General features: G+C 49.1%; 1 protein-coding gene across 2 annotated transcripts in view; it reads right to left on the reverse strand.

Moving 5' to 3' along the window:
* Window positions 1–27,384, reverse strand: part of NPLOC4 (NPL4 homolog, ubiquitin recognition factor) — a 48,095-nt gene that overhangs the window by 4,649 nt on the left and 16,062 nt on the right. For both annotated transcript variants that reach the window (XM_081272186.1, XM_081272187.1), the window contains 9 exons: window positions 26,123–26,246; window positions 25,196–25,375; window positions 23,538–23,624; window positions 22,124–22,195; window positions 21,613–21,739; window positions 17,400–17,560; window positions 4,102–4,173; window positions 1,273–1,368; window positions 150–266 (listed from right to left, as the gene is read on the reverse strand). In XM_081272186.1, the coding sequence (XP_081128312.1) occupies window positions 150–266; window positions 1,273–1,368; window positions 4,102–4,173; window positions 17,400–17,560; window positions 21,613–21,739; window positions 22,124–22,195; window positions 23,538–23,624; window positions 25,196–25,375; window positions 26,123–26,246 (1,036 nt within the window). The remainder of the gene's footprint in view (window positions 1–149; window positions 267–1,272; window positions 1,369–4,101; window positions 4,174–17,399; window positions 17,561–21,612; window positions 21,740–22,123; window positions 22,196–23,537; window positions 23,625–25,195; window positions 25,376–26,122; window positions 26,247–27,384) is intronic.

Raw genomic sequence — 27,384 nt, forward strand, 5'->3', positions numbered from 1 at the left:
GAACATATTCACCTTGCTCTCCAAGTGGTCACAGCCAACAAAATTCCCAGGGGGAGATGACCCTGCACATCAAGCTTTGCCCCAAATCCCCCACTCTCTGGCTTGAGGAAGGAAAGTGGGATGAGGGACGTCTCTTGAGTAAACCCTACCTGTAGAGGCATGACTTCATTGGTGACCAGAAACAGCAGCAGGTGGAAATCCGAGATGGTGTCCAAGAACACAGATGAAGTATTCTGGGACAAATAGGTGGCCAGACTGTGGAAGTCCTAGACCGAGAGTGATGGAGAGAAGGGAAAATGCAGGGATCTCATGACAGTCCTCACAGCCAGAGCTGGGAGGAACCAGCCCACCCCCGCACACACTGAGACATCCCACCTCTCTTCCAGAACTACCGAGAGGGCACAAAGGGACACAGACAGCTGCAGGTGAGCACCTGACCCTCCTGCCCAGGGGAAGCTCTTGGCACACCTGACTGTCCGTGGTGTGAGGAGGTATGTAGACTGTCCAAGCAAGGACACACAGATGGACAGATGGAATCCATCCCTCTACCTCAGGGTGAAAGAGGGCTGAGGGAAGGCCCACTGGGGTAGGCAGGAGACCATATGGCCCTTTCTGTCTGGCGGCACCCCTAAGCTGGACCAGCAGAGTAAGGAAGAGAAATGAGGAGGGCAGCAGGACAGAGAATGGGAGCCTGAGAAGACAGCCCGGAAACCAGCTCTGCGCCCTGATATGCATCCCATGTCCGTTCCTGGGGCAGATGGACAATAATCAACCACAGTATCAGAAGCAGCTTTGCCAAAGAAGCCACATTAAAAGAAAACTTTGGTACAGATACTCCCCCTGTGCAAGAATAACTGTGAGTACTCAGACTGTGCAGGTGGCGGGAGCAGAGGGCCAGCATGACACAAGCAACATGCCAGGCCCCAGTGCGACCCACCCAGCCCTGACGGAGCCTGAGGAATGTGTGGGGGCTGGGGGCAGACAGATCAGCAGGGAAGCAGACCACTTCCACTGTTTGGCTCTGTAACCCACAAACCAGAGGAAGCCGTTAGCAGAGGACACAAAGTGACAAGACTGAGAAGGTGTTCCTGGCAAGTCCGTAGGCCCAGGATTCAAGGCACCTTGCTAGAGCGAGCGCCCTGACCTCTGTGCCCTCCACAGGGCCTGATACAGGACACAGGAAGAAGCTGCAAGCACAGCACACTCCAGTAAAGCAAGACTGTTGCTGGACAAACGGGTCACTAAATGCAGCTTCTGAGACAATGAGCTTACCTGTGTCTCACCCAGCACATCCCGGTTTTCAATAGGAAATGGATTTTGTGAAATAGAAAAAGTGTAAACTGGATCCTTGGGGAAGGTTGTTGTGATCTAATGAACAAAAACACAAACTGTGATGAACTGTGCTAAAGATGGTGCGAACCTCCAACCAGTCCCAGCCCTTAGCACGTCCCACACACTGCTCCCCAGAGTCCTGCAAGCTTCGTACCGAGGGAAAGTTCACTGTTGGCATCAGTGCTTCTTGGGAAATCTGAAAACTGGCACTGGGGAATCAAGAGAAGCACACGTTTAAAGTGCACACATCTGGGCGGTGCCTGTCTCTGCGGCACAGACACCTAACTGCTGCACCAAGACTGGTCAGACTCCTGCTGCTATGCATGCTCTGCCCTGGTCCAGGGTAACAGAACTCAGCAGAGAGAGGGCAGAAGGCTGTCTCAGGAGTTGCAAACTTACCGGACCTGGAGGCTTGTGTTGGGTCAACCAGTGCTGGGACTGAGAAAATGACCTCCTGATAACAGCCCACTGGGAAGCCAGCCTAAAGAGCCCATGGGCTTTCCAGGCAGGTGAGAATCACAGCCCCCCTCTCCCTTGGAGATGAGCTGGCTGGAGTGGAGAGCTTCCACTAAAGGTAAGCCAAGTCTTCCATTTGGTTCTGACATCCCTTAGGAATAGCAGAGGGCATCTGAATCAGTAGAAGCCAGGTACAGTGGTGACTGTGCAGAAGCTGAGGTGGACATAGGCGTCACTCCCCCTAGCAAATGCCCTCCCTGGGAGAGCATCCAGTGTGAGTAATAACCCTCCTCTGGCTGATGCAGTTCCCTCTGCACGTGACTCTAGCAGCACTGGGCCAACACCTTCCAGATCCAGGGTAGCTATTCTGGCTCCTGGAAGACTACTTCTACAGAATAAAACCATTGCTCTCTTCTGTTTTCTGGCATCAGCAAAGGCAGGGAGCTGTTTCTGGTGTGGCTGTACCAGCATCCGCACTCTGGAAGGTAGGCTGAGCCACTGGTAGTGCCCTAACCCAAGCTGGCCGGTCCTTGCAGACAAGCTTGTGCAGCAGGGGCCCAAGGCGCAGTGCTGGGCCACAGTGACACGTGCTCCTCTGGGAGGCAGAGATGAGGGGAGGAGCACTCAGCCCTAGCTGCAATCAGCTCTAAGAGTGGGCAGCGTCCACGCTGCGAGACAATAGCCTGGACCACTCGGGTCCCTCCTTTTGGGAAGGCAGCAGCAAGAGTGGAGAGGGACTGAAGAGCACCCGCCACTGAATAAACTAGTACATCAAGAGAGGCTAGGTGCCAGCCTTGTGAGTGGCCCTTGCACAGTGACAGGACCAAAGTCTACTCAGCCCTGTGTGACCATCCCACATCCCACCCTGTCCTGTGCTAAAGCCCTCTACCTTCCCAGACGGTTGTGGAGTCATCAATTGGACAATGTCTGATACCTGCACAGAGGCCCAGAAAGTGCTGGCTCTCACTTTCCCTGCCTGCAACAGCTGCCCCTTGCTTGGGTTCAAGAACAGAATCCAGGGCCTACGGACCTGCCCAGGAGCCACATGTACTTTTATGGGCACCAGTTCTCAAGGGATTCCAAGTCTCATTTCCCCAGGGACAGAGGACTTGGAGGTCACAGGGCAGCATGCTCCACAGCAACTAAGTGGTGCTAGAAGAGAACACACTGGCAAGTCTTTAACTTCCTATGTGAAAGGAAAGCAGGGTGGAGAGGTGTGGCAAGGGAGAAAGCCTTAGGAAGAAGTACTAAATCATGCCAACTCCTCCTAATAGTATGTGCCATCAATCTGTTTTCATCTTAATTATACCCCAGGTAGTCTAAAAAACAGATGCCTTTATGGCCTGAGTAATAAATATGTTCTCGAGAGCTGTCAATGGAATGGAGCATCAATGGGTTTGGCTCAGGGGACCCTCTGCTTCAAAGGCAATGTTGTTTTACTGCCTGACTCACATGCCCATCCCAAATCCAATGCAGCCCGCACAGATCCTGGTACGGCAGCAGCATAGCCCCCCACACCATCCCCCCAGACAGAGCTCTGGCAGGCAGCCAGGTGCTCAAACATGGGCTTTGCTCTGTGGCACTTGCTGCCCTATGGCTGATGGCAAAGCCATCTCTGTGACCACGTGATGCCTCCAGAGAGAAGGAGGGGCTCCGGGAAGATGCAGTAGAGCCAGCCTCCCTTGGCTTCTGCAATTCCTCCCAGGAAACCATTATGACCCTCTCTGCTCAAGAACATTCAGTCACAGGTGTTCGTAAAACCAGTTTGGAGGGGCTGGGGTCATGGCTCAGTGGCGGAGCGCTTGCACTGGGTTCAATTCTCAGCACGACATGTAAACAAATAAATAATAACAAATAAATAGGTCCATCAATAACTAATAAAAATTAAGACAAAAACAAAAAAGGCTTGGAACGGTCAGCCCCCAGGGCACTGTGCCTGTGGCAGTGTGTTCCCACCAGGGCAGTATCTGCACATGTTGCAGAGCAGGCAACCACCAGCCATGCAGCATCTGTGGCGATACTGGACTAGGCCTTTTAGTGGACCCTGGGCCTGGGGTAGGGGGTGGGAGGTCCTTTGAACTATGGTACCCAGAAAGTTAACTAGGTTGTTTTCAAGGACATAAAAAACCAGAAACAACAACAAAAAAAGTCCTTAAAATTGTGAATGTCCAAGGAACCCTGGGGGCTCAAGGATAGAACAGACATCCCCAGCACTACAGGGCACAGCGTGTGGCTGGGCCCTCCCCTTCCCCAGAGTCCTGACCTCCTGGGCGCCAGCAGGGTCACCGTGCAGGACCAGTGGGGAGGACTTACGTCTATGATCAGATACTCCACAGGCAGGGGGCGGGCCAGCTGGGTGATCTCATTGCCAAACTTGTCGATGTCCTGCAACAGTCAAAGGTGCATGGCTGCTGAGTGAAGGTGACAGCGACAGTGCTCCTTCAAAGACGTCTCTCACCGTTTAAACCACCTGACTCTTGCTGAAGTGCATGAAAAGCAGATGGCAAACAGTCATGCCGTGGCTGCCGCTGCTCCTGGCACTGAGATAGAGTGCTCTTTGCCAGGACCTGAGGTCAGCTACGCTTCTGGCCACAGGCACCTCCACAGGAGAGCACGTGGCCCACTCCCTCTGCAGGGCTCAGCCTAGCACTAGGCCCAGCTGAGAGATGGTGGCAGCAGGCTGACCTGTGCATTCCACCCTCTAAACCACAGTCACACAATCTGAAGGCCAACTCAAAATTTTTACTCATGCCTCTGGAAACCAGAATCTGTGGAAACTGAGTACCCACACATTAATAAAACATAAGCATGCACAAATGAGGACATATACACAGAATATGCAGATGTGGAAGACCCCCGCCACCTACCTGTCAAAGTAGGTGTTTTGCTTTGTCAGATGAGCGGGACATAAAGTTTAATTATGGGGAAAAATGGCCAGCATATGTTCATTAATCATAAGATGACAACTAGATATGATTTATGTCAGACATGCTGAGCTCCAACAGAGCTCTCCAAGTACATTCCCCATGCTTTCTATTATAGATTTTATAAGAGGATCATATTTTCATTCTAAATCATCACTTAATGTTATGCAAATCACTCGTTGAGCCATATATAAATTATACATCCATAAATTTCAATCGTGGGATTTACATAAAAGTCTACATCTATGGAGGCTCTCAGACATGAACTGATTGCCAAGGTGCATCCTCAAGTGGTGATATGTCCCCAAGGTATGCTGTGAAGTCACTACTAGCACATGTGCACGTTCTGGGGACATGGAGAACTGTGCTGTCTTTAGACAATCATCACAAGCTGTTCTTCAGTCAAACCAAGCTCATCTCCCTAACAGGATGTCACTGCCCAAATGACCCCGTTCCTTGTTTGCCGCTGAAGGACTTGCCCTTCCCCTCCAGAGCAAGGGGCCAAACACTTCTAACCAGTCCGCTACTGAGGAAGCATTAGCCCAACTCCATTCCGCACTTTCTGAGTAGGCTGTTCCCTACCCTGACAAATGCCACCTTCCTGCAAACACGGGCTGTGTTCTGCGAGTCCCCTGAAGCTGAAGTGACTGTGCACCCACCAACCTGGGGAAGGACCCCTTGCCCCTCCCCACATGGCAGCTGTGCAGTTGAGGCAGCCTACCGCTATGACAGGCCCCAAAAGTGTGGGCCTGAGGAGCGGGATCCTATGCCCATGCAGAGGCAGGAATCAAGTCCAATCAAACTAAATTACGATTTCCAAAAATACATGCTTGCCCCTACAAGAAATAATCTGAACAACTCACACATAATTAGTCCATTTGGAATTAATCTTCAAATCTAATTAAATGATAATATGCAGAAACATTTTTGCAGCACCTGTTCACTTGAATCTCCCCTCTAGGGAATGCTCTTGTTAAATGCCCTCTCTTTTTTTGTGTGTCACGCTAATTCTCATTCAAATTTAACTACCCAACTGTACCTTTTTCCCCCTAAGAAAATAAAGGTACTGTATCTATCTCCCTTTCTTCCCTGGGGAAAAACAGGTAACTTCTATCTTCCCCAAGTCTTCACTTAAATGTTTCTTCCAGACAATCACTAGCCCTACACACCATTCTTGATGGCAATCACTTTTTATGGCATTAGCAAATGTCAGGAAACATATGAGGAGGAAGCCATCTTGATTCTGAGTCTAGGAGCTGCCAAAGTGTCAGTAGTTCCGATTCCACCTGGAGCAAGACACGAGGCAAGTCAGAAATCGTGGCTCCTTGCTGCTTCACCACCAGCCTCACACCATGTCTGGAAGCAGGGCTGCGTGAGCCCAAGGCACCTGGGCTTTGTGGGCCTCCCCTTAGAGGATATGGCAAAGCCCCCAGTGTGAGGCTTCTCTGCTAAGAACAAGGCAGAAGGGGACAAGTGGAATCAGCCCTTGACCTGGAAGTTCTCAGCACAGGTGTCAGAGTCACATGGAAGCAACAGCTGGAGTTTCTCAGGCACTCACCATGCCTGCTCCAGATGCCATGTGCACAGGCCCACCTGGCCCTCACAACTGCAGGCATCACAGGCACGGCCACTGTGTCTAGCAAATCCTGAGGATCGAGGGGCTAGTCATACCCAAGACCTGGCAGCCAGCAAAGCAAGAGGAAAGCTCCAGAGCAAGTTCATTCACACTGATAGCCAGGCCTCTCAGCCACACCCCTCTCCGTTCCTCACCCAACTCTGGTGCTTTAAGGGCAGGCACACTCAGACCTGACTCCTGCCCATGTGGATCTGAAGCCTCAGGCTCTAGCACTAACAGCACTCATGCCACTTCCAATGGCATGGAGGGGGAAAGAAAGAAGAGATATCAGGGACCACAAAAGCCTCCTCCTAGACCACAACTACACCACTGTCAAAACCTAGGGAGACTTGGGTGCTATGGGCCAGGGTTAGGTGCACAAATATCTGGAGAAATGGAAAACTAGACTCCCCCCTTGCAACAAACAACATAAGTGGTCTTGAAATAAAATCAAACCATAGCAGCACTAAAAGAATACATGAATAAAGACAGAACTTTTAGGTGACAAATTACTTTGAATGTATGAAAACACAGGCAGAGGTGTGGTTTTTTTTAAAAATATTTATTTAGTTGTACATAAACACACAGAGCTACAGCCCTAGCTCCTGTTTTTTGTTGTTGTTGTTGTTGTTTTTTAAATTAACTTATGGTGCTGAGGATTGGACCCAGGGGTGCTCTACCACCAAGCCACATTCCCAGCTATTATTATTTATTTATTTCTAAATTTTGAGACACAGTCTCACTAAGTTGCCTAGACCGGCCATGAATTTGTGATCCTCCTGTCTCAGTCTCTCAAGCAACAGGGATTACTACCCAGTTCCAAGGCAAAAATGACGATGAAAAGATTAAGGTATTTTTGAAGTCAAACAATATTTCAGCTCCTCTAAATATAAAATATGAAGAACATAAAAACCTGGCATGTGTTTGTGACATATGACAGTCAATACACAGAGACCTCACAAATTAATGCAAAAAATGATGAATCATCTTAAAAGTACCTAGCACAGGAAGAGGAGGCTCACAATGAAGACAGCTGGCGAACACTGGACTCCCTGAGAGTAAGCCAGCAGAGACTACAAGCTAATGTGCAAGGCCTTGCCTGACAGGCAGCCCGGCCAGAACAGGTAAAGCGCTACCTTCCTGAAGGAAATCTCAAGAGAATGCACAGAACCGCACAGAACCGTTTTAATAAATGGTGGCATCTGACAAAGTAACATCAGCTCCAGGAATTTGTCCCAAGAAGTTAGGAGCACATACAAATAATAAGTTTAGGACAGTTCATCAGACACTGTTCCCAGCAGATGCTACATCAACCTGCATCCTGCTGAGAAGCTGCTGCCAGCCTGAGGACATCCCCTTTCATAGAAAGAACAATGTCCTCCCATAACACATGGAACTTCAGCACAGCGTGGTCCTTGCCCAAGCTGCTGGTCAGCACAGCTTTCAGGGCTCCTGACCTTACCACTGTCCCCTCCTACTGGGAAATCACCTTTGGCCCTTCTGTGGCTGGCCCTTGCTGGGCAGCATTCTCAGAGGTGGCTGACATGCTGTCTCCTTCACCTCAAAGATTCCAGCCTTTGATCTGGACATTTTATGAAGACAGCCATGAGACTGGCATCACTGACCCACATCTCTTGCCTAAACTTCCAGGTCTCAGTGACAATTGCCCATGGACTACCACCCTGTCACTAATGCTGTCACTTGGACTCACCTTCCTCCCACAGACCCAGTTCTGTGCTCTGTGGACACCACAATCCACCTGTTCACTCAGAAACGCTCACCAGAATGCTCCTGCACCCCTGCCAACCTCTGCATCCCTGAAGGTCATAGGAACAAGGGAGCAGGAGCCTTTCCATCATGACCCAACTCCACCTTGCATCCAGAAGACGTCAGCACCTGTCCAGTGCATCTTCTAACTGGATGTGGGTTCCACCCATCCCACCCCTCTAACCTCCTACCCCTCCTGACTCAGGCCACAGCATTGATGCCTGAACGATCACCACCTTCTTCAGACCACTCCTCACATTACATCCAGAAGGAATGCTCCAGAACTCACCCCCCACCCTCTTTCCCAGCTTCCTTGCCTGCTGTGCCCACTACCACCTGTACTCTGACTTGACTGGCACACATTCTGTCCCCCATTAGCCTGGCCCATGTGGAACCTAGGCCACAAATACAGGGGTAGGCAGCAAGTGATGACCACCTGAGGGCAGGAGAGGGGTGCTCCAGGCCGTCTTCTGGGGCTCCAACCCTTACTTTTCATAACAAGCTGATGTAAACAGAAGTGTTCCTCATGTTCACTTTTAAGACTGGTGCTGACTGATGCACTTGAGTCTGAATCCAAGACCACATGTCTTCTGCTGCCAGCTCCTCCCTCCACCTCGATGTTCCATGGGCAGGTTCTTGGTCTACAAGCCTCTATCTGAGGCTCACTCTCACCACCCGTGAGCCAGCAGAACCTCCAAGCATCCTGCACCATATCCTCTTCCACCAACTCCCAGCCCACACCTGCCTCCTCTCCCACCCCCACCTGTCCACACGTGCTCCAGAGCTTGTGAGTAGTGCCATCCTGCACACTCCTTCCTCTCTATATCTACTCGCCCCTCTCTCTGGGGCAAGAGCATCAGTATGAACACAAAAAACCCCAAGCAGGAAAGCTGGATTCCATTCGCCACTGATGTTATGTGCTGTTCCACCTTGCTTAATTTTACTTTGTGCCAACAGAGCAAGCCCCAACCTGCCTCTGACCCAGCTCAGAGCTGCTCCTGGAGGCAACAGCCCTATGTTGCTGAATGCAACCACAACAGTACAGCCCTTTTCCCAACTCCTCCATCCTCCTGGCTATTCGCCCCACTCTCCCTTCCCATACAGCGAGCTCCCCTCCCCTTCTCTGCAGCCCACCCTACCTTCACTTTCTCTGACAACCACAATTGCACCACTGGCCTTGAGCACCAACTCAGCAGCCTGCCTCCAAGTGCACAGCTTTGGTGGCCCCCTCTCCTGAGCAATACACTCAGCAGCTGCACACCACTAAAGCCACCTGAGGGCAGGTTGTCTTCCAGCTGCTTGTCCCAAACACCTCAGAGCCCTCCTGTCTCTGTTCTGACTCAACCTGCACATTAAGCCTCAGGAGATCCTACCCAGCCTCTAGATCTACCCAGACTTGAATCACTGCCCCACCTGCACTACTGGAAGCCTGGCCTGCCTCCTGTCACTACTGCTACTACGCCTTGTCTCCTGGAAGGACCTTTTGTAGTCCAGGCCTGGGTGCTGTGTCCTGCACATCCCACTCACAGTGGCTCGTGATGTTACATGCACCCCTTCCCCCGCATTTGTACCAGCAACATCTGCTCCTCACTCATACTCTGCACGCTGGGAACGGGCTGCCGCCTGTCTGGAATGATAGTCCTGACCCACAAGGCTGATTCAACTGACACTTCATCCACCCTACTGAACTCCACCCTGATCGCACGCCTGACCTGTCAGCCTGCCCACTTCGGTTGAAGGCTGCTGCTCTCTACTATAGCAGTCTTCCCAGTGCCAGGAGTCCTGTCTATTCTCACTGGCTCTGAGGCTCCCCAAACAGTGCACAGTACTTCCTGGGTATTCCCTATTCACAGACCCAGGTGGTCTTCTGCAGTAATGTGCGTCTGTGCTACGGAGTGCTATTGGTGACACAGGCCCGAGGGAGAGGCCAACCTTCACCATGGTCCATGGAGCTGAACAGCAGCAGACTAACACCCCAGCTCCAGGGAACTCTCTAGGGTGAGGGAAGGAAAGGAATCCAGTTCAGCTGCTCACAGTCAGCATTGACAGCCCCAGGGACAACATCTGCACCCAAGCAGGGGCTGTGCCTCTGAAGTCTCTCAGCACACTGGGGGCCACAGTGAAGAGTGGCAACCTGGGGAAGACGCTGTGTGGATCTGCCAAGCTGCAGGCAGATCCTTGGGCTAGACACCACCCATCTCTTGGGTCGGCCAGCTTGTTTTCACCAAAGCCAGATGATTGCTTAAAGGAAAAGAAAATGGACCTTTTTAAAAGAAGTCAACAAAATTACCATGTCACAACAGAACTGAAAGCCAGTCCCCTTTCAAGGGTGAATCATTGTCACTTGTTCTTGGATGGTTCCTACAAGTTCACCAACAAGTGACCCCTGCCCTAGTGGCCTAGGGGCCTAGGGCACCTCTGCTCCAGACCTAGCAGGGGCAGGAGGGCCATGGGAAATGGCCTCTTCTTGTCTCCACCATGCTTAGGGAAAGCCTCCCATGGAAATGATCGCAGGAAGGCAGAATGACCTCCCAGTGAAGCCAGCAGGACATGAGGCACTGCCCAAGCCACTAGTACAGATGTAGGTGGAGGGCACACTCTTACATCTCGAGGAGTCAGAACAAAGCTCCAGAGCCTGAGCCATCTCTTGTGTAGTATGTCCAATGCACGCCCGCGCGCGTGCGCACACACACACCACACAGTGCCTGGAAAGAACACTCCTGGAGCAGAGGCGCAGGAGGACCGCCAGACCTGCCACACCCTAGGTAGCTCCAGCTCTAAGACCACTGGAGACACGCAGGTGCAAGGTGGGCTCCTGTGCAGAGAACACGGGGCCAGGTTGCCGCACCACATGTGGTCTCCAGTCAACAGTTTTGGTGGGGGCAATTCTCCAGCACCATGCCACCAGAGCCCCAGCACTGCCCTCAGGCTACTGCCTTCCACCAGGGATGGGCTGCTAACACAGCAAGGAGTGGCAGGATGGGTGTGCCTATAAAGTACCTCAAGACACTGGTCCTGGAAGCAGAGCAGCTGAGCATTCAAAAGGAAAAGATGAACCTTTGTGCATTACACCTGCAATTTTAGGATTAGAACATAATGCAAAATAAGAGGCACTGAATCAAGTCTTCCCTTAGTGAGCAGCTGCATGAAGCAGCAGGTTGTGTGGTCTAGGGATCTAACAGCTCATCTTTACAGAGAAAGGCAGGAAACAGTCAAATACTTCATACCTGGTCTAAAACTGGGGTGGGTTTTGTTTGCACTTGGCAAACAAACAGGAAAGAAGTCTCAGCCACACCAAGAAAACCACCCCCATACCAGCCTGGGGCCTGCGTGAGGCCCTGCAGCCAAAGTCCTCAAGGTGGGTATGTGGAGCAATAACCCCCCTCCTGATCTAAGCAATTCTTGAGGCCAGGTGTCCTGCCTAAAAGGACCATCTGCTGCAACCATCCAGCTCATGTGTCACCAGAGCAGCTGCTATTACAGGCATATAACACACCTATGTGTGTACTTAGAACTGGGATCTAAGAGTTCTTCTTTTTTTTCCCTAATTACAAAAAGAAATACTAAAACTAAAAAAAATTTTAAAAAACGAAGAAGCAGGGTACAGTGACACACATCTGTAATCCCAGTGGCTCAGGAGGCTGAGACAGGAGGATTGTGAGTTCAAAGCCAGCCTCAGCAATGGTGAGACACTAAACAACTCAGTGAGACCCTGTCTTTAAATAAAATACAAAATAGGGCTGGGGATGTGGCTCAGTGATCGAGTGCCCCTGAGTTCAATACCTGGTACAAAAAAAAAAAAAAAAAAAAGAAGAAAGAAAAAGCTAGTATGACTTTTTTTAGTTGTAGATGACTACACAGTATCCTTATTTATTTTTATGTGGTGCAGAGGATCGAACCCAGTGCCTCACACATGTGAGGTAGGCACTCTACCACTGAGCTAAATCCCCAGTCCCAGTATGACCTTTTCAAAGGCAAGGCAGAACATCTATCAAAACTCAGAAACCTCTAGGCAGGCACAGTGGTGCACACCTGTAATCCCAACTACTCAGAAAGCTGAACCAGGAGGACTTCAAGTTCAAGGCCAGCCTCAGTGACTTATTTGAGACTGCCTCAAGATAGAAAATGAAGGGCTGGGGCTGAGGCTCAATGGTAGAGTGCCTGCCTCGCAGGTGTGAGGCAATGGGTTCTATCTAGCACCACATAAAAAATAAATAAATATATTGTGGCCATCTACAACTAAAAAAATATTTAAAAAAAAACAGAAAATGAAAATGACTGTGGATATAGTTCAGGGTTGGGTGACCCTGGGTTCAATCCTCAGTACTGCAAAAACAAAACAAAAATACAAAAATAAAAAACTCAAGACGCCTAGTACCCAGGAATTATGCTTTGAGGACATGTGCATCAGGGTGTGAGACTGGCCACTTAGTAACAATAACCAGAAATAATTCAAGTAGCCATCAATACTCCACTAATTAAATGCATTCTGAATTTACTAATAAATGTATTCATTTATCCTACACAACTACAATTTTTTTCTTTTTCTTTTTAATTTAAGGACACAAAAAGAAATGAGAGACTGTGCTAAAAATATGTTCTACTTTTCTGCAGAGGAACAAGTGTCCATAATGAATGTGTGCAGCCAGTTTCCAATGACAAGAACTCCCATGGGGAGGAAAGGAAGAATGGAACACAGGGAAGCCACAGCCTGAGTGTCAGAGCTGAGTGGCAGCAGCCCTCAGTCCTCAGGGAAAGCCATGTCTACATACAGCCTCGTGCACACCTATTTTCAAAGAGCACACATGGGGTGCTGCACCCCTAGGCCTTCAAAGTCCTCCTTCAGCATCAGCTCTGGGTCCCACCTCTCCTCTTCCTGTTTCAGTGGCTGCAGAGGACAGAGGTGCACACAAATACCCCCACTTCCACCTGGTGTGACACCATGTAGAAAAGTGTGTGCACACATATATAAATCCCCACACATCTTCCAAAACAAGGAAAACTGGAGGCTGGTGTGTAGCTCAGCAGTAAACCATTTGCTTAGCATGCAAGAGGCCCTGGGTACCACCATTCCCGGCACTGCAAAAAAGAAAAAAAAAAATGGTTGGGGCTGGGGATGTGGCTCAAGCTACTGCTCACCTGGCATGCGTGCGGCCCGGGTTCAATCCTCAGCACCACATACAAAGATGTTGTGTCCACCAAAAACTAAAAAATAAATATTAAAATTCTCTCTCTCTCTCTCTCTCTTTAAAAAAAAAAAAAAAAGGTAAAATGGGATTATACTCTACCGGCTCATTTTAACTCACACCAGGAGTTGCAGCCACATCTCAGGCCTCCAGTGCCGCACAAGACTCTGCCACGCATGCACTATGCACCAATGTCCCCTTGTTACTAAATGTTCAGCTGTATCCAGTTGTGCAGGTCTCGCTTACAACACACATTTTAAAGCCAATTGCAAAGTCCACAGGAGGACTAGAAGACTTACTTAAAAATGTCTATTTTTATAATTCATAATTCTCATTGCTCAGACTGATATTCCCTGATGAATGAGTGTTCCAAACCCTAAAGGACTATAAAAAATTTGGGATTCCCTTTTTGTCTGCTCTCACGAGTAGGCAGATAAGCACTCTATGAAAGCAGCAGGGTGACTAAGAGAATACCACATTTCAAGACAAAAAGAGAGCTCAATTCTTTTTTTTTTTTTTTAAAGAGAGAGAGAGAGAGAAGAGAGAGAGAGAGAATTTTAATATTTATTTTTTAGTTTTCAGCGAACACAACATCTTTGTTCGTATGTGGTGCTAAGGATGGAACCCGGGCTGCACACATGCCAGGCAAGCGCGCTACCGCTTGAGCCACATCCCCAGCCCCGAGAGCTCAATTCTTAAGTGCAAGAAATGCACAATGAGGGCTGGTGTGACTCAGGAGGACTGCATTTGCCTAGCTTCTCAGGAAGCTGAGGCAGGATGATTGCAAGTTTGAGGTCAGCCTCAACAATTTAGTGAGACCCTGTTTCAAAATAAAAAATAGAAAGACTAGAGATGCAGCTCAGTGGTAAAGCACTGGGTTCAATTCCCAATACTGGGGGTGGGGGAGCAGATTTCCAACCTGATGAAAAGGTATTAAAAAAAAAAAAAACAGCCCCAGGCTCAAGTTGTAGTGCGCTCACCTAGCATGCGTGAGAAACTGGGTTTGATTCTCAGCACCACTTAAAAAATAAAATAAAAATATTGTGACCACCTAAAACTAAAACTAAAACTAAAAAAAAAAAAAAATAGCCCCAGAGCAAACTCAGTTAAAAGACAAAACCCTAAAAAGTAGTTCTTTGGGGCTGGGGATGTGGCTCAAGCGGTAGTGCGTTCACCTGGCATGCATGGGCGCTGGGTTCGATCCTCAACGCCACATAAAAAAAAAAAGTAGTCTTTAAGATAAAAAGCTGGCAGCAACTGCTTTTGACACTGTGTGGGGAATCACAGGGAGCAGATAAGCCAAAGAGAAGAGACAGGGAGAAACAAGGCTGCAGCACATGAATGGCATGGCTGCACCACCAAAGGCAAAGCTGCAAAGCAAAGCTGCCTGCCTCCCACCACCTGGGAAGGATCCGGAACGACAAGGATCACAGCCTCCTCAGAGAGACCCTGCAGCCTCGGAGACACTGGAGAGCACCAGTGCAGCATCTGAGAGGGTTGGAGGCAGAGAAGGCCCTGGGAGGCCCAGCAAGGCTTGGAGGAGGACGTCCCTTCTGGAGCAACCTGGAAGGCTGGCTCTGAAACACTGGGGTGAGGAGAATCAAGCCCCTGGAGTAGCAGAGGGGGGAAGCAGGGAGCCGGGTATGCAAAACAGCCAGAGTCACTGTGATAAGACAGCATGGCACTGGCGCTTGGTTAGGAAAACTGGGCGACAAACAGGGTCTGGAACCCCGCCCATGTGACTTGTGGAAATGAATGATGGCAGAGAGGAGAGCATGCTCACAGAGGGATTTTCCTCAGACACAGCTAGGAACTAGAGAGAGGCACTGAAGGGGCTTTCCTTGTGAGCAGGGTTCCTCAAGGCAACAGCCTGCGTGGAGACACAGCAGATGAGGAACCACCACCAGGAGGGGCCGATGGCAAGGAGACAGAAGCCCTCTCCCCACTCTTGGCGCGGCCACCTCAGGAAATGCAGACATTGTGGCTGCTGCATAGGGCTATTGTGAAAAGGTCAAAGACAGGGGTTTCAATCATGCCGCCATTCTCTGAGATGTCAGCAAAATCTTAGGGTGCACAGGGCAGGATGCTCACCATTTTGGCTTCATGAAGCAGGAGCCAAACCCAAACTTTCACTTTTTCTTTCTTTTTTTTTTTTTGGGGGGGGGGTACCAGGGATTGAACAGGGGTATTTAGCCATTGAACTACATTCTCAACAGTTTTTTTTTTTTCCAATTCTTTATTTTTTTATTTTTGAGACAGGGTCTCACTAAGTTGCTTAGGACCTTACTAAATTGCTGAGGCTTGCTTTGAACTTGCAATCCTCCTGCCTCCTGAGCCACTGGGATTACAGGTGTGCACCTCTGCGCCCAGACAAACCTCAGGCTTCTAAAGGACAGACTGCACCTCCAACAGCCTCTTCAGGCCAAGGAGATAAAGCCTTAAGGTGGGCTGGCACCTTACAAGTCACCTGAGAACCTGTATGCCTCTAAGTGGAAACCTTAGGGCTCCACTTCTGATGGCAGGGCAACTGGGCCTCACCAAAACCAAGTCTCTGGAGAGCATCATGCTAAGTGAACTGAGCCAGATACACAGTGAAGGATCCAAGACTTTCTCTCATAAGCAGAAGCTATTCCAAAATAAGGGGGAAAGGCAGGGGCATCCCATGAGAAAAAAGAAGAGATACGTGGAGTACAGAAAGGGGATTGAGGAGGAGAAAGGAGGGATGGGAAAAGGAAGGAATGCAATCAACCAAACCATCCTGTGTGTGTATCTGAACACACCACAATGAATTTCACCTTTATGCATATCTGCACCGCACTGATTTAAAGAAAAACTATAAACATAAAGAAGACAGACAAGTAGAGTGGAGGTAAGAGAACAGGGGGAGGGAGGAGGGAGGGAAGGGGAAGCACTGGGGGACTGGATTAGAGCAGATTACATTCCATACTGGTATAATTATGGCAAAATGAACCCCAACATTTTTTATAACTATGAAGCACCAATTAAAAAAAAAAAATTGGTGGCTTTAACCAAAAAACAAAAAACAGTCAAGTCAGACTGTCATGGGAATAGAGATGACAGCTACCACCTACTTCTCCATAGTGCAGAGCAGAGCCCCAGCTGCAGGAAGAGGCCCTGGAATCTCTGGCTCCTTCATACATAAGGACAATGAATACCCCCACAAAGAAGGCAGAGTGGCCCACAGAGCACACAACCAGAGACTGAACACGGAGAGCCGCGGCAAGCCCGAGAGCAGCAACTGCCTAGGAGAAAGGGCAGTGGAGCTGCTCCAAAGTGACAGGCAACAGCAGTGGTAGATTAGGATGCCGGAACAGTCGTCACAATGGCATCTGTGTGTTCAGAGGAAGTGGTAATAGGGAAACATCAAAAACAGCAAGGGAAGCCAGGCACTATGGCGCATACCTGCAATCCCAGCAGCTCAGGAGCCTGAGGCAGGAGGATGGCTAGTTCAAGGACAGCCTCAACAACTTAGCGAGGCCCTAAGCAACTCATTGAGTCCCTGTCTCAACATAAATTATCAAAAGGGCTGCGGGTGGGCTGGGGTTATGGCTCAGTGGTGAAGCATCCCTGGGTTCAATCCTAGTACCAAAAAAAGAGAGAGAGACAGTCAAGGGAAACCTCCAGCAGTGAAACCACCCTATACATGGCAACAGCAGATCAGACATTGCAGAAGTAGAGATTCATGAATCTGAAAACAACACCAACTGTCCAAAATGAATCAGAGAAGAGACTGAAAGAAGATGACCAGCATGCACTGTGGGATTTGAAGTAGCCAAGGTGCACATGATGGAAGTCTCCAGAGGGCAGAAAGAGACCCAAAGCTTCTTTCACCACCTTCTCATGGCTAAACACTGACACCCCAGCTGCCACAGTCTGGTTTGGTGTTGTGTGGTTCCACTCCAAATTAAATGCCTCACCAAGCCTGAGTAGCTAAAAACAACCCCCAGAAATGCAACAGAAGCCTCAATCCACAAGTGGAACTCCAGGCCATCACGGCTGACCAGTGACAGATACCATCAGAAGGCTACAAGATGAGCAGAGTCCAGGCAGGCTCAGAGCCCTGTGTGCACAAATTCCTTTTGTACTACTGCATCTTACCTTATAGAAAACATCAGGCACGTACTGCTCACTACTGGACTCCTTGGCGTAGCCGAGCTCAGGGGCATCCTTGCACGGCAGCAGACATTCATCGCGGACTAGGGCCATGCACTGATTGGATACCTGATACCCCTCAAAGTGGACCTGGTTGTCGGGACCACCTGCAAGAGACAGAGCTTCAAAGAGAATCTTCTAAAGGAGATCCAGAATTAGTCCATGCCTGCTCTCTGCCGACCCACAGGAAGCAGATGCTAGGGAGTCTGTTCCAGGAAACTTGGCGGTGGCTGACGCACAAGACTCAGCACATTCCTCCACAGCTGCCCAGCCTCACAGGCACTACCACACCTGTCAGTCCGTCAGAAATCCAGGCACTGAATGTTAATGATCCCCAGTAGCCACCCCCAAAGTTGTGCTTAGTGTTATCAAGCACGCAGGCTCTTGGTTTTTATCAACAGTGGGATTAATGAACATAGCTCTGCATTCCACATGCTTCAGTGCCGGAATGAAGGGACTGGGCAGGAGATGAACTCACCTGGGGTGGGCAGGGTACCAGGTGTAGAAACAACACAGAACCAGCCTTCAGAACAACCCTGCACCCATGCTGCACATGCAGCAGTCTCTGCCTTACAGAGACCTGCACGGCAACACAAGGTTAATGTCCTAAGCACTGCCTTTCATGTGAGGAGGCATGGTGGACATAAGGGCCCTACACTCGTGGCTCCTGCACTACCCTCCAATGTTTCCCTCTTTCCCTCCCTCCCAAGCTCCACTCCACAGAACCTTAAAGTTAGAAACATGGAGCACAAACAGCCGGTAAGAAGAAAGAACCCGGCCAGCTAACCCAGATCTTTAAAGTCCGGGGGTGGGCAAGGCAATGAAGAGCTGGGCCTGGGGCAGACCTCTGACACCAGATGTGCTCCAAGAATCAGGGCTATGGGGCTGGGGATGTGGCTCATACGGTAGCGCGCTTGCCTGGCATGCGTGCGGCCTAGTTTCGATCCTCAGCACCACATACAAAGAAAGATGTTGTGTCCGCCGAAAACTAAAAAATAAATATTAAAATTCATTCTCTCTCTCTCTCTTAAAAAAAAAATTCTGAAGAATACAAATCTCTCAGTATCTCTATTTCAATTTAACAAAGAAGAGTAATTTACTGATGAGAGAACAGAAATTCAGTCCATCTAGCTTTCAAACATGTATCAGAAACGAGACCTGATGACCAGGCAATTGGAAAAGGTGGAAGGCACGGGCAGAGCCAGCCCCCAGCAAGCGGACAAGGCAGGCTGCTGTCTGTTCACCTTCACACCCAGCAGGCCAACCAGATCTGGTAGTGAAATGCTGAGTCTCCAAAGGCCCCACTGAGTCTAGAACTTTCTCTCATTCCCTAACACCTCAGCAGCACACAGGCTCAGTTCTACAGTGTGTCTGGTTGTACAAAGACAAAGTACTGGTTCAGGAAGCGTAGAGGCGAGGGATGAGGAATGTTGAGGAGCCACCTTATGCGCCACTGTGGACCCACATTGTTTTTTACAATCGTCCACATGTGGTAGGTAATTAAAGGAAAAAAAAAAAAAACCTGTCCTTTTGAGAAGGAGAAAAATGGAAAGCTGAATTTGTAAAACTCAAATGCCTATTTAAAAAGCAGGGGCTGGGGACGTGGCTCAAGCGGTAGCGCGCTCGCCTGGCATGCGTGCGGCTCGGGTTCAAGCCTCAGCACCACATACCAACAAAGATGTTGTGTCCGCCGAGAACTAAAAAATAAATATTAAAAATTCTCAAAAAAAAAAATAAAATAAAATAAAATAAAAAAATAAAAAGCAGAATCAGTCCATGAGTGGCATCCAAAGGCCATTTCCCAGAAAGGACGACAAACCACCCTTCCCCACATAGCAGCACCACGTGCATGTCCCTCCATGTCTGCAGGTCAGGAGGCTGGCTGTCCTTGCCTGCATCCCAGGCGGGACGGACCACAGGGCCAGAAAAGGGGCAGAGGTAGAAGGACATGAGCTGCTCTTGAACTTCAGGTGCATTTTTGCTTTCTGAAACCAGAGTCCATAATCTTCACAGCCCAGGAGCCAAGTATGTGCTAAATGATGAACTCAGTTTGAAACTCAGATTTGGGCTCCAATTAGGCACTTTCCACATACTCCTGGGGTTCACTGAGCACACTGCCAGTCCACCAGAGGCTGTGTACAACTGAAGGGGACGGGAGGAAGAGCAGGCAGAGTCAAGGGGGCCTGCGCTCCAGCTGCAGGAACACCAGCCCTGTGCCACAGGGGCTCAGCTTCTGGGAGGCTCTCGCCCAGCTGTCTAGCAAGGGTGCATTTTCCAGCAGCTCCACAGGGTCCCCACTTGCCCTCTGGCCAAGAGACCCCAAAGCAAGGTAAGGAGCACACTTTAGGAGAAGATCTGCAGTGCCACAGACAGCCACACCCCTCTGGAGAGAGGGGGACACCAGAGCCCCAAAGGGATGATGCAACACCCAGATGCAAAAGGATGCTGCCTGTGGAGTTCACTGTAACTGATATGGTCACTGCCTCATGGTTCCAGTACTTTCTGTAAGTGCCAACTCCTAAAGCAAAAATGTCATGGTTTCCAAACTCCAAACAAGAGGTGTCCCTCTATAATTGAAGGTGGCAGACCCCATAATTTTAAGAAAGTACCAGTTGCTGCTGGGCGCAGTGATGCACACCTGTAATCTCAGCGGCTCAGGAGACTGAGGCAGGATTGCGAGTCCAAAGCCAGTCTCAGCAACTCAGTGAGACCCTGTCTCTAAATAAAATACATTAGGGGCTGGGGTTGTGGCTCAGCAGTAGAGTGCTCGCCTAGCACATGCGAGGACCTGGATTCGATCCTCATTACCGCATAAAAATAAATAAATAAATAAAGGTATTCAACCAACTAAAACTAAAAAATAAATATTTTTTAAAAAAATACATTAAAGGGCTGGGGATATGGCTCAGTGGTTAAGCACCCCTGAGCGCAATGCCTAGTATCAAAAAAAAAAAAAAAATCTGGCCACGCCTTCACTTTCTGCTCAGCAGTTACCAGAGCCCCTGCCATGAGAAAGGACTCCCTGTGGGCCTTCCATCTCCTTCAATCCCAGCCAAAAATCTCAATCCTTCCCTTCAGCACTTGACCACAGCAAAAACTTATAAAAAAATTCAGGTGTGGGACTTTTCTGTGTGTGTTCTGGGAATTGAGCCCAGAGGTGCTTAACCACTGAGCCACATCCCCAGCCTTTTTTATTTTTTATTTTGAGAGAGAGTCTCAGTAAGTTCCTGAAGCTGGCCTCAAACTTGCAATCTCCCAGCCTGCCTCAAATTCCCAAATTGCTGATTTACGGGCATGCACCACAGTGCCCCACATAATGTGGCATTACTGCCAGTGTTGCTTACTCCTTGTTCACTTTTTTAAAAAAGGACCTTAAATCAAGGACCTGCAGCTTGCTAACATATAGCAAAGCTTAAAAATTCTGTCAGTGATAAGCTGAGGTTCAGGTCAGCCATGAAGCACTTGCCTACCATGTGCGAAATCAGGGCTCCACCCAGTGATGCAAAACGACAAAATTCTGGCAGCGCGCAATCTTCCTACCAAAGGTCCACGGTAATGGAAACCAGACTAGTTCCTTCCCTACATGTCATACAGGCTGGGTGTCTGACATGGGGGTGCTTCTATAGAACCAGGAAAAGGGTAGTTACTAAAAAAACTGGATTATCACACCTCTTTGAGGGCAGAGAGCAGGTCTCCACAGGATCAACAGTAGGCTTAACTCAGACCAAAAGCAAGGCACAGTAGTGCACGCCAGTAACACCAGTGACTCACAAGGCTGGGCCTAGAAACTGTGAGACCCTATCTTGAAATGAAATAAAAGAGTCTGGTGATATAGCACAGTGGCAGAGCACTTACCTAGCACATGCAAGGTCTGGGGTCACCCCCAGCATTGCAAAAACAAACAAAAGTAAACCTGGACTTGTAAGGAGAGCACTGGACAGGAGGAAAGCTGTGCTGTGGTTCCAGGGCTTTTGTCAGTTCTGCAGATGCTGCTGCTAGTTCAGAATTGTTACCATGAAACAACAGGAGGAATCTATGCCCCTCAAATCTATTCAGAACCCTGTGACAACTAAGTTAGGGATAAAAAGCAGCTGGAGAGAAGGTCAAAATGCATTACCAGGGCAGTAGCACTGACAACATTACTCTGTCCCATTCACACCTGTGGCCACTGCAGTCACAAACTTGGACCCGAAGTGCCCATCAGGAGACAGCCGGCAGGCGTTGGGGTGTTTATTCTGGAAGTCTCCTGCAGTGATGCACTCTTCTGAGCTCAGGAAGTAAGTGTCCTAAAATGAGAGGAGCAGCATGCCAGACCTTACAGCATCACGTCAAAAGGGACCGTCTCTTCTTTAGAGAATAACAGATGCCAAAAACTAAGCATCTCCAAAACCACAACACACCCCCAGGATTTCTGGCCACTGTGGCTCCTTCAAAACTACCAGAAAAGCCTGAAGCACTAGGACCCACCCAGAGAGGTCTGCACAGGGAGTGGGTTTGGCTCTACAGGCAGAGCCCACAGACCTGGCCTTGACTTATCAAGGTTATCTTGAAAACTGCTTGACTTAGAAGCTCACAGGCACTGTTCAGAGACCCCAAAATGTGAGTCAGCACTGTGAGTCAGCACTGCCTGTACAGGGCGGTGAGGCTAGCCAACATCCCAGTCTCCTCACCTTATTCCGACTGTATCGGACTGTACCCTTTCGGGTATCTTCTGAGACGAGGTCTGTGAATATCCAGCCAACCTTAACAAAACAGCAAAGTGTCTTAGAAGGTCTATGTCACAGACAAAGAAGACTCCTGGCCCCGCCCAACAAACACAAGAGGTCTCCGGTCAGGAGCCTTACTTCCCCCACCCGGGGCCAACTCTGTGAAGGGCTCCCCAACCAAGCTACCAAGGCCACACCACAGCTTCCACAACCCACTCAGCAGAAACTGGTTGGGCAAATGAAGACTTCAATTCTTTGTGTGTTAAAAAGGTTCTGCTGGGGGACTAGGGTTGGGGCTCAGTGGTAGAACGCTTGCCCAGCACATGTGAGGCACTGGGTTCAATCCTCAGCACCACATGAAAATAAATAAATAAACAAAATAAATAAACAAAATAAAGGTCCAGTTTCTCTTCTGAATAAAAGAAATTTCCAGAATTTGAACCAGACCCTAACACTACATTAAGAAACTGTCTCCTGGGCTGGGGTTGTGGCTCAGTGGTACAGCGTGTGCATAGCACATGCGGGGTCCTGGGTTCGATCCTCAGCACCACATAAAAATAAATAAAATTAAGGTATTACGTCCAAATACAACTAAAAAATAAATACTAAAAAAAAAAAAAAGAAACTGTCTCCCATTGGAAGCTGTAGGACCTAAGTGCCCTGTGACCTTGTAATTTTCCTAGGCTTTAAATTACATTTCCAGACTTCCCACGTATCTGTAGAACGATAAAATAATCCAGATTATTTCTCACTGTCCAAACTGACTAGGGATAAAGCATAACCCTGACATGGCTACTAAGACTGAACTTCCAAGATGACCTCAAATGCACTGCCCAGTGTGTCTGCAAACCCCACTTTCCTGGGAACTTTATCAGGAGTGTAAGCCAAACCAAATCAACAGACTCTGGAAGAAAAGTCCCGTCCTGCCCTCTAATTGTCCTGGAAAATAAGTAGACTCCAGAATCAGGTGCCGGAATCACAGGCAGGAAGTCTGCTAATGGACAAGAAGTGCAAGGACAAGGACAGCCACACCAAGAGGGGCAGGCACCCCTCAGAGGCACACGCAGTACAGCTATGCAGCTCCCAAGCAGTGGCCCCCAGGTAGTGTGGCTGACAGAGCTGAAGATGGCTTCTGTGCTGCGGTCACACTTTTAGGCACAAGGGAATGTCCCTACTTCACTCTAAGTGAGATGATCACAAAAGCTATCAGCATCCAAGGAACACAAGCAAGCTTCCAAATGGGTCAAGCCTGCACCTGACCTTGTACAGGTGAGGACAGTGCATCCCAGATCTGGCCTGGCCACCCCACCCACCTAGATTCCCCAGCAGAGGGCACAGGCTCCCCCAAAGGCCACCTGGTTGACAGAAGGTCCTATACCTTCCTTAGGCCCAGTTTGGCAGCGATCTCATCAACCACCTCAGCTTTCGGGTCCTCAAGGAGCTCCAGGCTGTTCTGTGTGCCAATCTATTGGGAATCACAAGGAGAAGATGGAGTCAGAGGACAGGCTGAAAGAGCAGCACCCCCATTCGTATCCACCTTTGAGGTCACAGGCATGCTTGTCTCCTCCCTGGAGATGTATAGCACTGAAGAACAAAGCCCATTCCCCTTCTGTCCTGAGGCTGTGGTGTGCTGAAACCTGGTGTGGCCTGAATGCTGGGAGTGCCACCAAGTCCTGAATCAGGTGTGTTCAGGATACAGGAAAGCTGTCCATGCTGTCTGAGAGATCCCTTCACTGGAGAATAAAGTTATAAAGAATAAAGCAGCTCTGCCCGAGATGGGTTCTGCTGACAGACAAGACTGCAGCTGTAAGATGCATTCACCCCTGGATCAGCATAGGGACACGCAAGCATGCCGGGGATGACCCCAAGTCAAAGGGTCAGTCTGGATTACAGCACAGCAGACACGCACCACAGGAAATACACTCTCTGCAGTTCCAGGTCCCATCTGCAGACCTTGAAACATGCATCCCAGCAATGACTGCCAGGCATCTGCCCTGGGTTAGGAGGCTCAGAAGGTAGGCTGACAAGGAGTGAGGTGAAAACAGCAGGCAGCAGACAGGGCACACAGAGAAACCAAGGGGCACAGCACAAGCCTGCATACCTGTGCACCTGCTTACATGAAAAAGTCAAATTCAGCCGGGTGTAGGGTACATATGTCTATAGTCATAGACTCAGGAGGCTGAGGCAGGACAATGGTAAGATGGACAATGGCAAGTTGCCTGAACAACCTAGCGAGGCTCTGTCTAAGAAGAAAATAGGTTAGAGATGCAGCTCAGTGGTAGAGCACCTCTGGGTTCAATGCCCAGTACAACGGGAAAAAAAAAAAAAGGTCAAACTTTAGAAGTCAGACCAAAAGGAGGCAGAGAACCAGATAAAGGGGAATATACCATTTTGTAAAGCTGACTTTGTAACTGTGCAAATGTTTTTATTTCCAACTTTTGTTGTTTGTTTTTTAACATTTTTTTTTTTTTAGTTACAGGTGGGCACAATACCTTTATTTTATTTTTATGTGGTGCTGAGGATTGAACTCAGTGCCTCATGCATGCTAGGCAAGCGCTCTGCCACTGAGCCCCAACCTCCCAGCCCTGCAAATTTTGTTTAATAAAATCTCAAACCCTTTGTAGCCCTATCTTGGTGGTAAGTTTTCAGTTATTTTGGTCACTCTGAAACTGGCCTATCACTCAGAGGATGGCCACCTGAACAGGGGTGAAACAGAACAAGATAGAAGAGCTACAGCAACTGCACACCTACAACGCGTTGCGGGTCAAGCCTGTGATTGTTTCCACCTGCTTCAGTTGCTACCAACTCACTGCATCAGAGAGCACCCATGGCCGAAGAAACACAAGGTACCTGGGGTATAGTCTTTCTCTCCAGTAACTCAGAAAGTGAAGCAAGCATGCATGCATGCATGTGAAGAGGCAGGGCGTACCAGTAACAAGGCACATGGGGAAAGTCGCCACCTCTGCAAAGTGTCATCCGCACAGCACTCAGACATAAGCCCATGGCCTTCAGGGACTGAGACCCTGCACACTGTACCTGAGGAGGTTCATAAATTGCAGCCACCTCAGCCCTGATGCCCAGGGGAATATCCTTGTGCTCCGTGTACCGTCCATACAAGTACCCGAAGTGCTGGTTCCCGGTCTTCCTCCAGAAGTCAAGAAAGCGGTCAGCAACGGTATGATTCTCAAACATGATATTGTCCACATGCCTGTATTTCTGTAGAGTTAACAAGGGGTGAAATTAAAACAGTCCACCAAAACCTGCTTTTCTAAATCAAACCATCCCAAAATATTTTTTTAACCTAGTTCTTTAAAAGATAAACAAAAAACAAAACCCAAGTTTTAAGAACCTGATCTGTCCAGGGTAAGGGTAGGGGGCACACTACCAGTCAATAAATTTAATCTCACTGAGATTTCACCTAAAAAAGGAGGTTTTAACAATCTCTAGGACAAAAAGTAAAAAATGGTTTTGGAGAGGAGGAAAGGAGGTTGGTTTCCAGAGTCAGGAAACCAAGTCAGCTGGTTTCCCTCTGTGAGGGGCTAGACGTGGGCAGAAGTGTTAGGGACAGATGCACAGGCCACTCTCAGGACACTGCGCTGAGCTACATGGCCAATACGGCACTCCTGAGCCAGGTTCGCCCCAGAACCTGCAAAGGTTCCCTATGCGGTCTCAAGAAGCTCCCTCACCAGCCCCCACACCTCCACAGAACAGGTTCTTAAGAGGCAAAGTCACTAAGCATTTAACAAAACATTCCACGACTACAGGAGCCCACAAAACAGAATGAAGCTCCTGCACCAAGGCCACAAGCTACAAGTTCTACAGATGACATCCTCAGCTCAGGACCCCCACAAGAAGGCTGACGGACGAGTCAGCAGTGCCTGAGGATCTGCCAATGGAAGACTCTCTCCCAGGGGACATCCACATCACAGCCACGAAAATCAAGCTCGGGACAAGCCATCTCACCTGTCTGTTCAGCGTGATGGCACTGGGCTGGCATTTGGTACAGATGCCGTTGGGCCATGGGAGGTGTCCCTCACACCCGGACTTGATCTTGCAGCTGATGTTCTCCAGGGCAACAAACTTCCCCCTGAGGGACAGCAACTGAGTTAAACTGATGGTGGTGACGGCTGGCAGAGACAGGAAGGGCATGGGAGCCAGCTTCCTCACACCTGCTGAACAGCACTCCCCTAGGCCAAGCATGCAGGAGAATGAGCCGTCACCACTCCAGTGCAAGTTGCCTAAGCCCAGCTTGTCCTGCACTGGGACACAAAGCTCTCTTCCTGTAGAGAAGCTACCTTAACACCCATGAGGTTTTCTTTCTTTTTTTTTTTTTTTTTTTTTTAGAGAGAGAGTGGGGGGGGGTGGAGAGAGAGAGAGAGAGAGAGAGAGAGAGAGAGAATCCCCAACATTCATTTTTTAGTTCTCGGCGGACACAACATCTCTGTTGGTATGCGGTGCTGAGGATCGAACCCGGGCCACACGCATGCCAGGCGAGCGCGCTACCGCTTGAGCCACATCCCCAGCCCCCCATGAGGTTTTCAATAATGGCCAAGCGGCTGTCGATTTAACCTGTGCCACTCAGGGCAGCTCCATCAGCTTAGCAGCAGCCGGGACATAACCAGCCCAGTATTTTATACAGCTGCAAAAACTTCTGACTCAGGAAAAACACGATTAGAGTACAGCACAGTGATCCCTTCACTCTGCTATTAGTTGGAAAGGGGAAAAAAAAAAAAAACTACTTTTGGGAGTTTGTCAGTGAGAAGTCCTAGACCCTGCCCTGAACCCAGGGTGAATCTGTGTAAGTCAGGACTGTCTTCCCATTCACAAATGATCTAAAATTTCTTTCCCTCTTCCCCCCAGCTTTACCGAGATATAATTGACAAAAAAGTTATACGTGTATTTAAAGTGTACAGAGTGATACTTTCTTTTTTACAAAAACTACGTTTAGTGTTCTTTTTTGTGTATGTGGTACTGGAGACTGAACCCAGGGGTGGGGCACTCTGTCACTGAGCTACATCCACAGATTTTTTTTTTAGTTGTCAACAGACCTTTTTATTTTTTAATTTATTTATATGCGGTGCTAAGAATCAAACCCAGTGCCTCACACATGCTAGGCAAGCGCTCTACCACTGAGTCGCAACTCCAGCCCCAGATCTTTTTTTTGTTTTATTTTGAGATAGGGTTTCCCTAAGTTTCCCAGGGTGACCTCCTGCCTCAGCCTCCTG

Source organism: Spermophilus citellus (assembly GCF_964194105.1).
Source record: "Spermophilus citellus genome assembly, chromosome: 17".
Classification (NCBI taxonomy): Eukaryota; Metazoa; Chordata; class Mammalia; order Rodentia; family Sciuridae; genus Spermophilus; species Spermophilus citellus.